General features: G+C 47.9%; 1 protein-coding gene across 4 annotated transcripts in view; it reads right to left on the bottom strand.

Moving 5' to 3' along the window:
• Positions 1-202: 202 nt before the first annotated feature.
• HIP1 (huntingtin interacting protein 1) overlaps positions 203-17005 on the bottom strand; it is a 198293-nt gene continuing 181490 nt past the window's right edge. For 2 of the 4 annotated variants that reach the window (XM_063708191.1, XM_063708192.1), the window contains exons 23-32: positions 15802-15912; positions 14681-14739; positions 13855-13948; positions 11993-12093; positions 11601-11706; positions 9757-9880; positions 8826-8887; positions 6231-6339; positions 5062-5135; positions 203-4644 (exon numbers count right to left, since the gene is read on the bottom strand). In XM_063708191.1, the coding sequence (XP_063564261.1) occupies positions 5083-5135; positions 6231-6339; positions 8826-8887; positions 9757-9880; positions 11601-11706; positions 11993-12093; positions 13855-13948; positions 14681-14739; positions 15802-15912 (819 nt within the window). In that variant the 3' untranslated portion in view covers positions 203-4644; positions 5062-5082. Of the gene's footprint in view, positions 5136-6230; positions 6340-8825; positions 8888-9756; positions 9881-11600; positions 11707-11992; positions 12094-13854; positions 13949-14680; positions 14740-15801; positions 15913-17005 lie in introns of all 4 variants that reach the window. The other 2 variants (XM_031012692.3, XM_031012694.2) reach the window with 1 other exon arrangement.

Below are 17005 nucleotides of genomic sequence, written 5' to 3'. Positions count from 1 at the left end.
GCTATCCTCCTGCCTCTGCCTCCCTAAGAGCTGGGATTACTGGTGTGAGCCACCACACCCGGCTCAAACTAATATTTCTAAGATATATTCCCAGAGGTGTGGGGCTAAGTGGATTCCATGAACCCCAGGATACAAATGCAGGCTTCTCACTGGAGCCTATACCTCAGAGCCACGCTGGCTGGTCAATCACCACCACGCTCCATTGCCAGGCGGAAATATTTATTTGAAAAATTGAAAACACAGATGCAATGTATTATACAAAGAAAGGTCTTAATACCATAATAAAAGTATTGTTGGAGGGAAACAGAAGCCAGTGGCCACCTGCCCTGGGAAGGTAGGCACTCAGTGAAAAATGAAATTCATTTCAAGGAACTACCCTAATGGAAACCCAGGGGAAAGGTTAAAAACAGAAGAAAAACAAACCCAACCCTATCCCTGCAAACTGAAATGTGAAAGAGTTTGTTATAAGTTTGAGACAATTGCATTATCACCAAGATGTAACCGAACCCCCTTGGTTTGTCCCTATGAGTGGTAATCAGTTTCATTTAGGGCCTTCAAACCTGAGGTAGTTGAGGGTCACCTGAAAGACATGTCTGGAAAAATCTACTCTCAGAATCGAACCCAACAGCATTGAATTGTTTCCTGTTGCTTTGGCTCCTGACAACACCACGGTGTGGTGCTGATCTTGTATTTGGTCTGGACCTGGGAGAGGAAGGAATTTGGCAGCAAACAGCTGGCTGGTTTGCTGCGCCGATGGCTGGCAGGTCCGTGGTGGTGGTTTTCTATGCTACAGGTGGTGCAGTCTCTGGAGGACAAGGATGGCAGAGAGAGGGCAAAGCCAGTTTGCTTGGAAAGCCAGTGTTGGAACTGGAGGCTTTCCCTGGCAGGATTTCCAGAGATTTGGAAAGGTGGTAGAAGGTAGCAAGATGCTGACCGGTTATTAAAGACCAGGGTCAAATGGAGCCAGGAGACCCCTCTAGACTAAGGAGCTAAGAGGGAACTTCCAGCTGCAAGCTGAGAACTAGCTCCTGCACAGGGTCGAGGGGCCAAAGCCAACTAATCTGACCGGAGCGACATGTACCTGTGATCCCCGTGTTACCTGGTGGCATAAACCTTGGTGTCTGACTTGGTAGCTGGGACAGTTCCAAGAAAAGTTGCTCTAGACAGTGGTTCTTCCAGCCACTGGGTTAAAGGGACCCGTATTCTGGTGGGATTTTAGGGGTACTGCTATGGACGGCTGCATCAGCAGACAATCTAAACTAGTCTCATTTAAACTCCTTGCTCAGATATAAAATAACCCTGCCAAGATGGCTCTTCTCTTCGATTTCTTTCTCTCTCTCTCTTTTTTTTTTTTTTTGAGATGGAGTCTCACTCTGTGACCCAGGCTGGAGTGCAGTGGTGCGATCTTGGCTCACTACAACCTCTGTACCCCAGGTTCAAGTGATTCTCCTGCCTCAGCCTCCCCAGTAGCTGGGATTATAGGCGCCTGCCACCATGCCCGGCTAATTTTTGTATTTTTAGTAGAGACGGGGTTTCACCATGTTGGCCAGGCTAGTCTTGAACTCCTGACCTCAGATGATCCACCCGCCCCTGCCTCCCAAAGTGCTGGGATTAAACGCGTGAGACACCATGTCTGGCCTCTTTCTCTTATGTAAACAAACATCTTTTCTCTAGAGGTTTCAGGGCACTGTCTTACAAACTTAAGTAACAGATGCAGCTGTTTTTTAACTTCTTGTCGATCCTAAGCCATGATTTTGTTGCTGTCCCATCTTGTCATGACCCATTTACGCTCACCCAAGACTTGTCACTAGTGATGCTCAGTGACTCATCTAGAAGGCTGGCAGGTTCATTTTTAGCTTTAAGATGTGATTCCCGTTTTAATCCAAGGTGTGTCATTAAATACCTCTTCATCTTCATTTTTAGAAGAGTCACAATAGGACAATTTGATTTTGTCTAGAGAATGGGGTAGCCATTCTAATCTGAGCTATTACGAAAGTAATTATGTGACATCTGACAGCTACTTCCTCATGTGACACTGAATTAGCCTCTGCTTCTGTTTAAGTGCTTTCTTAACCGTTATGACTCAGGCTAAGTCGATGAAGTTTTTAAACATTTCTGTGGCTTCTTTTTAGAGACAGGATCATTCAGATAATTTTTTGTTTGTTTTTAAAGAGATGGAGTCTCACTCTGTCACTCAGGCTGGAGTGCAGTGGGAAATCATGGCTCATTGCAGCCTCAAACTCCTGGGCTGGGCTCTGACACAGAATCTTTTTTTTTTTTTGAGACAGGGTCTCACTCTTGTCACCCAGGCCGGAGTGCAGTGGCACAATCAGGGCTGACTGCAGCCTCGACTTCCCAAGCTCAAGCAATTCTCCCACCTTAGCTCCCCAACTAGCTGAGACTACAGGCATGCACCATCATGCCCGGCTAATTTTGTTTTTGAATTTTAGTAGAGATGAGGTCTTGCTATGATGCCCAGCCTGGTCTCAAACTCCTGAGCTCAAGCAATCATCCCGTCTTGGCCTCCCAAAGTTCTGGGATTACAGGCATGCGCCACTGTGCCCAGCTGGGCAGAGAATCTTAATTTGATCCATTACACTAGACTGTTTGCCCCATTTGTAATTTTTTTTTTTTTGAGACGGAGTTTTGCTCTTGTTGCCCAGGCTGGAGTACAATGGCGTGATCTCAGCTCACTGCAACCTCTGCCTCTGGGGTTCAGGTGATTCTCCTGTCTCAGCCTCCTGAGTAGCTGGGATTACGGGCACCCGTCACTACGCTCGGCTAATTTTTGGTATTTTTAGTAGAGATGGGGGCTTCACCATGTTGGACAGGCTGGTCTTGAACTCCTGACCTCAGGTGATCCAACCACCTCAGCCTCTCAAAGTGCTGGGATTACAGGCGTGAGCCACTGTGCCCGGCCACCGCTTGGTAATTGGGAACATATGAGTTAGAATGGCTGAGATCTAGAAGTGAGGACTAGCCACTTTTGGAAATGTTGACCCGCATCAAGAACACACTGATTGGTTTAGTTGCCACAACTGGGACAGGGAAGCCACGCACCATTCCTTCTGAGCCTTGAATCAAAAAAATACTAAGCAGAAAGCAGCATTCAACATTAAGACTGCCCAATTTCTAGTGCTGATACTTCCTTAGCCCAGTATGGAGGTCACACGTCTGAGTATGGTCATCCGAGGTCCTGGGAGAGAGTTTTTTGAATGTCCCACTTAGAAAATGCACAGAGAGGGAGTTGGGGAGGGGGGTGGGCTAGGGAGATGGGGGTTGGTTCACAGTGATCAAACAGAAGTCTCACAACCCGTCATGTAGCAAAACCTAGCAATATTCTGTTGGAGCAGATCCTGGGAAGTGCTTGATGGCTACCACCAATGAGTTGCTATAGATAAAGAAGGAAGACGCTGTTTTTCCAAGATCAGAAGGTCACTTAAATGCTGGGGTCCATCTAGAAGAGGAAAAGTGCTGTTGGGCTGCCCATCCCTGGCAAGCTGTTCATGTGCCCTCTGTCCTCATCCTGTCCACAGGGCAGCGAGAGCCTGGGGCATGTGGCTGAAAGGAGTTGGAGCCGCTGGCTCTGTCCTTTCTCATTTTCTCTGACCCAAGAGCTCCAAATGATCTCCTTGCTTTGGGATCCAAGTCAGTAACAGTCCAGCACCTTGGCCTTTCTTCTGATTCTTGAAGGCTGATGTAGCCGGGCAGAAAGATGAGCCTTGCTAGAGTCACACCTGAAGTCCTGATTGCTCCAAGCATCTCTTTGTAGGCTGTTGCTGCTTAAGGGAGGTTAGTAATAAATACTAAGGGTAGCAAACCAAGTATAGGGTTCTTTCCTGATGGGAGCAATTGCATCTGATCTTCTGGGTTTGTCAATTGCGTAGAAGGTGGAACGATCTTCCTATTCAAGAGGATGCCAAGGCAGACGTCTGCAGAAAGGAGTTGTGAATCACTCCCACACTCCCTCTCTGGGCCAAGGGAGACGGCCCGCTTGACAGAGACCATTCACGGACAGTTCATTCCGGCAGGGAAGTAGTGTTGTTGATCTCACCAGCTCCATTCAAGCATGTGATCAAGTTTTTGAGCCTGGTCACGGGAACTGGGCTGTGTGAACCCTCTTGTCCCTCTTTCTGTTGTCTTCTCCCTTGTAAAGGCGGACAGAGGCTTTCCGCCGGGATTCAGCTTTAGGAGGGAAAGGCACTCACTCTCCTTCTGCTTTTTGAGGAAAGCTGTCACTCAGCAGCTCCGCCTGACCCTGGAGCATGGACTGGGTGGGCCAGCACTTGGTCAGTGTGGAGGCGGAGATGGAGCACCGAGAGGCCTGGGCAGCACCATCGCTGGAGCTACCACAGTGGGGGGGCCCTGGAGATTCAGCCCCAGGGGTGTGCCCTTTGGGAGAGTTGGCTATGTGAGTGAAACTTAAAAAAAAAAAAAAAAACAACCAAAAAACCCAACCAACCACCATAAGAAGCAGTGGAAATCCATGGCACTGCCCAAAGAGGGGGAGAATGGCTTTGGCATTCACAGCCAGGACACTCCTGCCGTCCTTCTGACTGTGCAGATTTCAGGGTAGTGTCCTGGTTTGGAATCCATCAGCCCTCTGATGCTCACAAGTTTGTGCAAATGACGAAACTGAAAAGACTGAGAAGAAAACAGAAAAGAAAAGGCATAAGATCTTCCCTTTCCAAGCTGTCAACAAACAACAAGCAGCCCCTCTATTAAGGATACCCATTGTTGTGGGGGTCAAATAGTCAGCAGGACTGGATGTTGGTCCTCTCTGTTGAGTGGCCCTGCCCCCCACCACCCGTCTTTGTACCTAGGCTTGCTCATGGGCAGCACTGGCCAGCCTGGATGCTAACTAGGGAGGCGGGGAAAGAACAGAGATGACCATGGGTCCAAACAGAAAGGGTGTCGCTATGGAGGGAGTCTTTGGAAGTGTCATGCATGTCCTCGGCACTGGGTAATGGCAGTGGTGTGGCTGCCCCTGGGACTCCAAGGATTTGGCCTGTGGCTGGGGAAATAACATACACGAGATAGGTAACAAGGATTTACACTGACATATGGGGTGTTGGTTTGGCTCTATTCTTTTTCGGTTACCGCTTCTTGCAGTGTTGGTGGAGATGCCTCTGTTCCTAAAAGACAATGATAATTTATGTTGCAAAGCACTCATGCATGCATTCATTCACTTAACCAACAAAACCTGCCACCATGGGGGCTCAAAAATACATTATAATTATAACCATGGTGTAATCACATAGTCCCCAAGTTTCGTGTCTAGGAATGACTAGGATCTGTCTGTGGTTGGTGCCCAGAGTCAGTCGAGTCCACTAAGAGTGAACAATCTTGGCTGTGATCAAGTTGACTGCTTTCGACATGCAGACAACAACATATAGACTCGAGGTGATGGATAGCAAGTCTCTGGGCTGGCAGGCTGAATGTGACTCCATGCCACTCCATTTCTCAGCACCTGATCCCTTCTTTTTTTTTTTTTTTTTTTGAGATGGAGTCTCGCTCTGTCGCCCAGGCTGGAGTGCAGTGGCGCGATCTCGGCTCACTGCAAGCTCCGCCTCCCGGGTTCACGCCATTCTCCTGCCTCAGCCTCCTGAGTAGCTGGGACTACAGGCGCCCACCACCACGCCAGGCTAATTTTTTGTATTTTTAGTAGAGACGGGGTTTCACCATGTTAGCCAGGATGGTCTCGATCTCCTAACCTCGTGATCCGCCCACCTCGGCCTCCCAAAGTGCTGGGATTATAGGCGTGAGCCACCACGCCCAGCCTAGCACCTGATCCCTTCTGTCTTTTGGCAATTGTTGCCCTTCACTGGCTCTAGATAGACAGAACCTTGTAATTCACTTGTCCCTGTCTGCCAGATCTCAACTGACCACTATTTATTCATTTTTCAACTCTCTGCTGGCCAGAAACTAAATTCCCAGGGAGTTGGCAAGGCTAGCTGGGCCTGGGAGGGAATGGCAGTGAGTGAGTTATGATCAATGTTTAGGTCTTAAAAGGTGACAACAAAAGCTTTCAAATCACCATAACTTCACCCAAAGTTAGGCTTAAAGGTTATTTACAACGGAAGAGAAAACAGGTTCCATGAGGAGAGAAGAGAAGGAAGAAGCCACCGATCTGGTGGGTTCCTTGTTCTATTCCATTCTAGGGGAAGGCCCTGGCCACACAGCTTCCCCTCCCTGCTGCAGGTTAGTGCCCATCCTTGGAGTCAGCTTACCTTCTTCCCAGCCCTCAGCAACACCAGCAAGCTCGTAGTGCTTTTTCCGAAGCTCTCCCAGTTTTTGACGCTCCTTCTGCAATTCATTTTCTAGCTGTAGCACCCTAACCTGTAAGGGAAAGTAAGTGGGATTTTCTCTTAATCAGCTCTCAGAGATTTAATTTTTATTTTTTTTTTATAGAGATGGGGTCTTGTTCTGCTGCCCAAGCTGGTAGTGAACTCCTGGCCTCAAGAGATCCTCCTGTCTTGGCCTCCCAAAGTGCTGAGATTACAGGCATGAAACACCATGCTCAGCCTACATCTATCTTATTTTGATTACTCCCTTTCTGCTGCATTGTGAATTCCTCTTCTTCCATATTATTCACCCTGTTTCCATACTTTATCTGGCCCTCAATTTCAATTCTCTTCTTTGCTCTAATTTTTCCATTCTCCCATTCATTTATCTATCCCAGTAGCTCTTATGCTTTACTCACTGTGATCTTCTACTGGAAGTGAATGATGCTTTACAAATGCCTAAATGGTAGGTGGGCTTATCTTCTGTTCCTCTGAGAAATCACTATCTAAAAACAACTCTAATGTTTAGCCTAACTGTATGGTGAGTACCAATCTAGTTGTAACCCTTCTTCAATCCCAGTTCCCTAGAAACCCAGGTAGGAAGCAAATATGATGGTTCTGATATCTTTCAGGTATTTGTGCAACTTACGCTTATTACTGCTACAGGAAAAAGCCTGGAAAATCTTACTATAAAGGAAAGGGTGATCTTGTCTAGCTCTACTTCTCATTAATGTTATTTATTTTATTTCTTAATTCAAGGAATATTTGCTGGCCGGGCATGGTGGCTTATGCCCGTAATCCCAGCACTTTGGGAGGCCAACGTGGGTGGATCACCTGGGGTCAGGAGTTTGAGACTAGCCTGACCAACATGATGAAACCCCGTCTCTACTAAAAATATACAAAATTAGCCAGGTGTGGTGGTGCATGTCTGTAATCCCAGCTACTTTGGAGGCTGAGGTAGGAGAATCGCTTGAACCTGGAAGGCGGAGGTTGCAGTGAACCAAGATCGTGCCATTGTACTCACTCCAGCCTAGGCAACAGAGCAAGACTCGGTCTCAAAAAAAAAAAAAAGAAGGAAAAATTAGCTGGGCATGGTGGTGTGTACCTGTAGTCCCAGCTACTCAGGAGGCTGAGGTGGGAGGATCCGCCTGAGCCCAGGAGTTTGAGGCTGCAGTGAGCTGTGATCACACCACTGCACTCCAGCCTGGGGAACAGAGCAAGGCCCTGACTCAAAAAAAGAAAAAAAAATGCTGAGTGACACATCTTGGAGTACTTTAACAATTCCAATTTGAAATTCACCCCAAGACTGATGACCAGTTATTCTAGAAAAACTATGTCAATTTTTTTTTAAAGGATCTCGCTGATACCTATTTTACATGGTATGACTTTATAGAACAACAGAGAGAAATAATGGCATTGCCTTTGATGAGTTAAAAGGATTTTCTCTTTTAAAACTAAAAGTCATACGCAAATAATTCATACCAGAAGTCTAAAACAGTGTTTATAGTAAGACTATTAAGTTTGTGGATACTAAGAGATCCTGGATAACATGTAGAGGAACGTTAGCCCAAGAATAGTGGGCAAGAGTTAAGAGTCTGATCTTGGCTGGGCGTGGTGGCTCACGCCTGTAATCCCAGCCCTTTGGGAGGCTGAGGCAGGAGGGTTGTGTGAGGCCAGGAGTTGAGACCAGCCTCGGCAACATAGTAAGACCCCGTCTCTATCTTATTTAAAAAAAAAAAAGGGCCGGTGGCTCATGCCTGTAATCGCAGCACTTTGGAAGGCCCAGGTGGGCAGATCACAAGGTCAGGAGTTTGATACCAGCCTGGCCAGCATGGTGAAACCTTATCTCTATTAAAAATAAAAAATTAAGGCCGGGCACGGTGGCTCACGCTTGTAATCCCAGCAGTTTGGGAGGCCAAGGCAGGCAGATCACGAGGTCAGGAGATCGAGACCATCCTGGCTAACACGGTGAAACCCTGTCTCTACTAAAAATACAAAAAATTAGCCGGGCATGGTGGTGGGCGCCTGTAGTTCCAGCTACTCAGAGAGGCTGACGCAGGAGAATGGCGTGAACCTGAGAGAGGGAGCTTGCAGTGAGCCGAGATCACACCACTGCACTCCAGCCTGGGCGACAGAGCAAGACTCCATCTCAAAAAAAAAAAAAAAAAAATTAGCTAGGTGTGGTGACGCACGTCTGTAATCCCAGCTACTTGGGAGGTTGAAGTAGAAGAATTGCTTGAACCTGGGAGGTGGAGAGTGCGGTGAGCCGAGATCACACCACTGCACTCCAGCCTGGGCGACAGGACGAGACTCCATCTCAAAAAAGAAAAAAAACAAAACAAGACAAACAAAAAAAAAAACAAGGTGATTCACTAATCACCTTCTCTACCTCCACTGTTTCTTCCGGCAAGATTTACATTCAGTCTTGGGTTAGTAGGTGCACCTGTGTTCATTTCCCTCTGGCTTTTCTCCATGGGAATAATATTCAGAGTCCATGTCTAGGCAATAGAGGCTATCTAGACTTACAGATGGAGCTCTCACCTGAGAATCCATCTCTTGGCGTTTGATCTGTGTCAGCGTCATGCTTGAGAAGTCCATGTTGTCTGCAAGGATGGAAACAAGAAGGTCTCATCAAATTCTACCCTGGCTGACTGGCACCTGAGAGGCAGCCAATGCCAATGCTCTGTGGAAACGCCTGGCTTGCCATTTGTCAACACTGCATGAAAGTAACTGAGGGGGCCGCAAAACGGTGGCTCACTCCTGTAATCCTAGCTCTTTGGGAGGCTGAGGTGGGTGGATCATGAGGTCAGGAGTTTGAGACCAGCCTGGCCAACATGGTGAAACCCCGTCTTTACTAAAAATACAAAAATTAGCTGGGTGCAGTGGTGGGCGCCTGTAATTCCAGCTACTTGGGAGGCTGAGGCAGGAGAATCACTTGAACCCTGGAGGCGGAGGTTGCAGTGAGCCAAGATTGCGCCATTGCACTCCAGCCTGGGCAACAAGAGAAAGACTCCGTCTAAAAAAAGAAAAAAAAATGGCAGGGCGTGGTGGCTCACACCTATAATCCCAGCAAACTTTGGGAGGCCAAGGTGGGCAGATCACCTGAGGTGAGGAGTTCGAGACCAGCTTGGCTAACATGGTGAAACCCCGTCTCTACTAAAAATACAAAAATTAGCCAGGCATGGTGGCGGGCGCCTGTAGTCCTAGCTACTCGGGAAGCTGAGGCAGGAGAATCGTGTGAACCAGGGAGGTGGAGGTTGCAGTGAGCAGAGATGGTACCACTGCACTCCAGCCTGGGCGACAGAGTGAGACCCTGTCTCAAAAACAGAAATAAAGAAAAAATAAAATAAAAAGATGAAAAATATGAAATAATTTATACACAGTCCTGTGGGATTTGGTTGGGATCACAGGGAAGGATGCAGAGAAGAGCTCAACAGGGTGGATAAGAAAAGGGTCCCTTTGGAAAGGCTACCTGTCTCTTCGATCTGTGATTTGCCGGAAATGGTTGAGGCCACAACGCCGGCAGTGGCCTGGTTCACTCCCCGAGAGGCCTGCTGCAGCTGGGCTAGGTTGGGGCTGTCCTTATCAGCTTTCACCTACCAGGACAAAGCGGATTTAGGTTCATACAACACCTAGAGCAACAAGGACTGAATCAGATAATTGCTCTGATGGTTCTTAGCAAACATATGTGGGCCAAATGGCAATCACCAATCAGCTTCTCAAAATCTGCTGACTACAGTCAGCTCCTGACATATCTATCATATAAAAAGTTATTCCTGGCTTCTTTGCTTGGTGGATCCCAAACTCTAAGCATTATCACTTATTTGGACAATGTGCCCAGTTGTGGAAACCAATTTGGGATGACAAGAAATAAGGACAAATAAAGAACACTCTGGGATACTGTGAAACTCTTAAAAAGGATTTGGGGCACACTTTACATGAGAATCAGCTGGGGGCATTGATGATATTGATTCAAAAAATAATTTTTTTTTAGACAGAGTTTGCTCTTGTTGCTCAGGCTGGAGTGCAATGGCATGATCTTAGCTCACTGCAACCTCCACCTCCCAGGTTCAAGCAATTCTCCTGCCTCAGCCTCCCAAGCAGCTGGGATTACAAGTGCCCGCCACCACACCCGGCTAATTTTTTGTATTTTTAGTAGAAACTGGATTTCACCATGTTGGCCAGGCTGGTCTTGAACTCCTGACCTCAGGCCTCCTAAAAGTGCTGGGATTACAGGAGTGAGCCATTGTGCCCGGCCTGATTCAAATTTGAACACTAATAAAGAGGGGTTGTAGAATCTCACAGCCAAGCCAGGTAACCTGTTTATGATGCCAACCTATTCCTTATTCGAGTGTTTCTTGAATGCCAGGACTGCTAATCGGAAGTTGGCATTGCTGGGACTCTCTAAGGCCACTTGTAACAGATGTGAGGAAAGCCACGAGGGACATGTGTGGTACACCTGGGTACAGACTGGGTACAGACGTTCCTTGCTGTCACACGAAAGGCCTCTAAGGCCAGGTGTGGTGGCTCACGCCTGTAATCCCAGCACTTTGGGAGGCTGAGGTGGGTGGATCACAAGGTCAGGAGATCGAGGCCATCCTGGCTAACGCGGTGAAACCCCGTCTCCACTAAAAATACAAAAAATTAGCTGGGCGTGGTGGCACGTGTCTCTAGTCCCAGCTACTCAGGAGGCTGAGTCAGGAGAATCACTTGAACCTGGGAGGCAGAGGTTGCAGTGAGCTGAGATCACGCCACTGCACTCCAGCCTGGGTGACAGAGCAAGGCTCTGTCTCCAAAAAAAAAAAAAAAAAAGCCTCTGTAAGAGGATAGTATGGGACCCTTAACAGGGTGAATTTTTATTTGGAATCGAATCCACCTGAACCCTGGATAAATCATTTGTTCTCAGGGCCAGTTCCATCCCATCATCTAAGTACTATCTAACCTAGCCAAGTACTCTCTAACTCCTAAGTAGTCTCTAACCTAGCCAAGTACCATCTAACCTAACCAAGTACCATCTAACCTAGCCAAGTACTCTCTAACCTAGCCAAGTACTATCTAATGTAGCCGAGTATTCTCTAATCCCTTAGTATTCTCTAACCCAGCCAAGTACCATCTAACCTAGCCAAGTACTCTCTAACCCCTTAGTACTCTTTAACCTAGCCAAGTACAGTCTAACCTAGCCAAGTGCCATCTAACCTGGCCAAGTACTCTCTAACTCAGCCAAGTACTGCCTAACGCAGCCAAGTACTCTTTAACCTAGCCTAGTACTCTCTAACCAGGCCTTCCAGCGTCCTAGGAGATCCAGCCAGGTCCTACCTTGGATGCAGCCACAAGCTGGGCTGTGCTAGCAGCAATTTCATGAGAACACACCATTAGCTCCTCAAATTTCCCTCTGCCTTGTACCACCAGATCAGCTGCATCCCTGATGGAAAACGACAAGAGGGACTAGGTTACGGGCAAATGAGCTGCAACTCCTCCACAATCCCACCTCCAGACCACCCCATCGCCCTTGGCTAAACAGGGAGGGGAGGCTGCCTGCCCTGTGTCCCCTGGGAGAGCCAGGCTCCCTTGTAAACTCGGTCCTATTGACTTCCTGATCAATAGTTTATTTCTAAGGGACAGATTTTTTTTCCCTCCTTAGCTATTGTTTGGAGTGGATCAATGGAAGAGGGGTCATGGGAGGAGCCTTGGTACCAATGGATACTTACACCATGACAGTGGCTCCCCAGCCCACAGCCTTGGAGGCTGAGATGAGTCCTTCTGTCCATCGAGAGTTCTTGGCATAAAACTCTTTAGGGGATGCTGTACCCTAGGGAAATAAAAAATAGTAATAGCCACCTTTTATTGAGCATGTACTATATGGCAGGTGCTTTTATACATATATTATCCCAAATCATCCTCACAGTAACTCTGAGACATAAGCATTAGTATTCCCATTTTACAAAAAAGAAGAAGATTCAGAGACCAAAATGGCTTTTCCAGCTGGGTGCAGGGGCGCTCGCCTGTAATCCCAGCACTTTGGGAGGCTGAGGCAGGTGGATCACTTGAGGTCAGGAGTTCAAGACCAGCTTGGGCAACATGATGAAACCCTGTCTCTATTAAAAATACAAAAATTAGCTAGGTGTGGTGGTGGGTGCCTGTGATCCCAGCTACTCAGGAGGCTGAGGCAGGACAATCACTTGAACCTAGGAGGCGGAGGTTGCAGTGAGCCGAGATCGCGTCACTGCACTCTAGCCTGAGCAACAGAGCGAGATTCTGTCTCAAACAAAACAAAACAAAACAAAACAAAACCCTGGCTGGGCGCGGTGGTTCACGCCTGTAATCCCAGCACTTTGCGAGGCCAAGGCGGGCAGATCACGAGGTCAAGAGATTGAGACCATCCTGTCTAACATGGTGAAACTCCGTCTCTACTAAAAATACAAAAATTAGCTGGGCATGGTGTGTGACTGTAGTCCCAGCTACTCGGGAGGCTGAGGCAGGAGAATCGCTTGAACCCAGGAGGCAGAGGTTGCAGTGAGCCGAGATTGCACCACTGCATTCTAGCCTGGCGACAGAGCGAGACTCAGTCTCAAAAACAAACAAACAAGCAAACAAAAAACCCAAAACAACAAAACAACAAACAAAAAGACTTTTCCCAAGGTCATGCAGGAAATAAATGGAAGTAAATCTTGGGCTTTTCTGACTCCAAAGCCTGTAGCATTTCTACCATACCATGACATTTGTGTATTGTATATATAAGAATAAATATTCTCATATGAATAAGTTATGATCTGAAAAGAGTCTAGCCACTCTTTGCGATTTGCCAAAAAAAGGAGACTACACAGTGAATACATTAAAAAAAAAATATTTCTACTTAGATTTGAAAAATGTTTTTATGCTTTGGAAGTGTCTGATAGTCTGAGAATCTGCAGATAATCCTTGTCCAGTCCATCTTTCTATTTTAGAAACAGAAAACATCAGCTCTCAGGAAGATGAAAGGCACCAGCAAAGCAGGCCTGGCTGCTTGCTTTATGGCACCGTTCTCAGGCTCATTAACCCCTCCCCTGGACTTACGCCTCCCAAGCTGCGGCGGCATATGGGGAAATGAGAAAAAAACAAGATGATGATAATCCCAGCAAAGGTGTGAGACCACGAAGTGGTGCGTTGATAAGAGGCTGACAGCAGAGTCTATTTGTAAGGGTGAGTTGACTCTGCTGTTAGAAACAGATTAGGCCGAACTCCCTGTGAAAAGCCAGTCTCAAGTTGGCATTCAGGATCTGCTTCTTTTGCAAAAGTCCTCATGTCCCCCTCAGAGTACCCAGGTTTGCAATGTAAAAAGGGCTCCCACAGCAAGTTCCAACAATGTCTGCCTGTGAGAAGGGAGCTGGAGTTGGGACACATGCCTGGCCACCCTCTGGGGAGGTCCTGGAGCTCTGACTTCTCCCCAGGGCCTCTGCTGATATCTACAGGAGTAGCTGCTCTGTGCTCAGGTGGACACACAGAGTAAGACGGCAGCATCACAGAGTCCGTTGGAGCGGGAGTCTGTCACCAATGCCTCCTCTTCCTGCCCAGGGCCCACACCCACGCTCACCCTGCCGCTCTCCACAATCTCTCTCTGGAGGTCCTTAGAGGCCACGATGAGCACCTGAATAGCTTGCATGAGGCTGGTACAGCAACCAAGGATCCTGCCAAACAAACAAGTCGAGGATACACTGAGATCAAGATCCAAGGTCAATGAACACGACGGTTCTCTTCCCCACTCCTAGCCAAAGGCAAGCTTGGAATGGGAAAGGGAGGTAAGAAGGGTGCTGAGGTTGCTGGAACATTCTGCGGGGAGGCACCGAAGGAGAGGCTGGGGAGCGAGAGAGATCTAATTGTGGGTCTCCATCGTAAGGAATAGTGAAATTGTGATTCCTAGGACTTCTTTTCCTCTTTTTTGAGACAGAGTCTTGCTCTGTCGCCCAGGCTAGAGTGCAGAGGCACGATCTTGGCTCACTGCAACCTCCACCTCCCGGGTTCAAGTGATTCTCCTGCCTCAGCCTCCAAAGTAGCTGGGATTACATGCACGCACCACCACGCCTGGCTAATTTTTGCATTTTTAGTAAAGACGACTTTTCACCACATTGGGCAGGCTGGTCTCGAACTCCCGACCTCAGGTGATCCTCCCTCCTCAGCCTCCCAAAGTGCTGGGATTACAGGCAGGAGCTACCGCGCCGGCCTGGGGTTTCTTTTCTTCTATAGTGAAACAGCAATATTGCTGTCATAATTAATACTGTTATTGATGATTACATTAACTCAGCCCTTCCCCGTGGCTGCTACTGCTCTCCTCTAATTCCCTAATAAGTATGCAAAGTATAGACCAATGTCAGGAAGACAGATCCTGCTCCCCTAGGTCCCACCATGCCGCTCAGACCGACCTTTCATTCACCTCCAATTTGACTCCTGTGTCTCCTGCTCGGGATTTGCTGAGCATCTCCTGTGAAAAAGAAGCATGGTTTCTAAATGTGCCTTGAATATTAAGGATCCACTAATGTCTTACTATACTTTCAGTCCAACATCGTGTGGTAGCTGGGAAACCTGAATCTGGAAGTCCCCAAGTCCCTGCCCACATTCTTGAGAGAGTCAGAAAAGAATCCAGACTCTAACCTATTCAGGGGGAGTGCAGCTGCAGTGGGCTAGCTCTGTGATCCGTGTCATTTTGTTTTGTTTTGAGATGGAGTCTCACTCTGTCACCCAGGCTGGAGTGAGCAGTACGATCTCGGCTCACTGCAACCTCCGCCTCCTGGGTTCAAGCGATTCTCCTGCCTCAGCCTTCCGAGTGGCTGGGATTACAGGCACGCGCCACCACGCCCAGCTAATTTTTGTATGTTTAGTAGAGACCGGGTTTCACCATGTTGTCCAGGCTGGTCTCAAACTCCTGACCTCATGATCTGCCTGCCTCGGCCTCCCAAAGTGCTGGGAATACAGGCGTAAGCCACCACGCCTGGCCAGAACCCAGGATGTTCTGACACCAAAGTATCTGATTCTTGAGGAAACTAATCACCTTCTCTCATGAGGACCTTCTCATTTTCTATCACTCAGAAAAACTAGCGAGTTCAGATTTTGGTCTCTTTTTTTTTTTATATATAATTTAAAAACATTTTTACAGACAGGGTCTCACTCTCTCACCCAGGCTAGAGTGCAGTGGTGCAATCATGGCTCACTGTAACCTCTAATTCCTGGGCTCAAGTGATCCTCCTGCAGCCTCTGGAGTAGCTGGGACTATAAGCATGCACCACCATGCCCAGCTAATTATTTTATCTTTTGTAGAGATGGGGTCTTGCTATGATGTCCAGGCTGGTCTCAAACTCCTGGACTCAAGTGATCCTCCCAAGGTGCTGGGGTTACAGGCATGAGCCACTGTGCCTGGCAAATTCTGGTTTCTGTCTTAGGGGGTTGCCATGGCCTTAATGAACGACTGTGACATGTCTAATGAGCAGTGTTGTAGAAGGGCAGCTGCAAAGGCATTGTTTCAGGAGATCCTGCAGGAACCTCCTACCTCTATTCTGGCCGTGGCAGTTTCAATAGCAGCTGAAGTGGCCGCCATCTCCTTGTCCACCAGGTCCCCCAGCTCCTCCTGCTTGATGTCCAGGCCCCTGGGCAGGAGCTCCTGTGAACACATCACAAAGGCTGAACTGACCTTGGGGCCTCCTGTCTCTTCTCCTCTGCCATCTGTAACCCTTACAAGATGGCAAGGCAGGAGGCCACCCAGCAAACACCTTCTGCAAGCCACAGGGGTTGTGGGGGGGTCTTTTGCAGACCCCATCTTGTCCTCTCTGTGACACGAACTCTGGAACCTCATGCTCCTCCTCACTCAGGATCCACCTCCTTCCAGAATGCCATCGCTGCCTCCCCCTGCAAGGCCATTCCGCCACCACTAAGACCCCAGTCCCTTAGTTGTGCAGTGTCAATTATACTAGCTACACAGGAGGTATTTTTTTTTACAATTTTTCTTTTTCTTTTGCTTTCTTTCTTTTCTTTTTTTCTTTTTTTTTTTTTGAGACAGAGTCTCAATCTGTTGCCCAGGCTGGAGTACAGTGGCACAATCTCGGCTCACTGCAGCCTCCGCCTCCCGGGCTCAAGGGATTATCCTGCCTCAGCCTCCCAAGTAGCTGGGATTGCAGGTTTGCACCACCATGCCCAGCTAATTTTTATATTTTTAGTAGAGATGGGTTTCACTATTTTGCCCAGGCTGGTCTCAAACTCCTGACCTCAGGTAATCCTCCTGCCTCAGCCTCCCAAAGTGCTGAGATTACAGGTGTAAGCCACCACGCCTGGCCCTAATTTTTTATTTTTTTGAGACACAGTCTTGCCCTGTCACCAGAGATGGAGTGCAGTGGCATGATCATAGCTCACTGCAGCCTCGACCTTCCATGCTCAAGCAATTCTCCCACCTCTACCACCAGAGTAGCTGGGAGTACAGAGGTGCACCACCAAGCCCGGATAATTGTTTTTTTTTTTTTTAATAGAGATGGGGTCTCACTATGTTGCCCAGGCTGGTCTTGAATTCCTGGGCTCAAGTGATCCTCCTGTCTTGGCCTCCCAATGTGCTGGGATTGAATTACTATACCTGGCCTACAACTTTTTCAAATACAGATGATATCTTCCACTTTGACCCTGACTTAACTTTGCTTCCACAGTGATCAAATGAGGCGGGTATTATTCCTACTGTGCAGATAGGAAGCCAGGGATCAGAGGTAGAA

This window comes from Gorilla gorilla, chromosome 6, assembly GCF_029281585.2.
Source record: "Gorilla gorilla gorilla isolate KB3781 chromosome 6, NHGRI_mGorGor1-v2.1_pri, whole genome shotgun sequence".
Classification (NCBI taxonomy): domain Eukaryota; kingdom Metazoa; phylum Chordata; class Mammalia; order Primates; family Hominidae; genus Gorilla; species Gorilla gorilla.
This window is presented reverse-complemented; position numbering and strand designations above follow the sequence as displayed.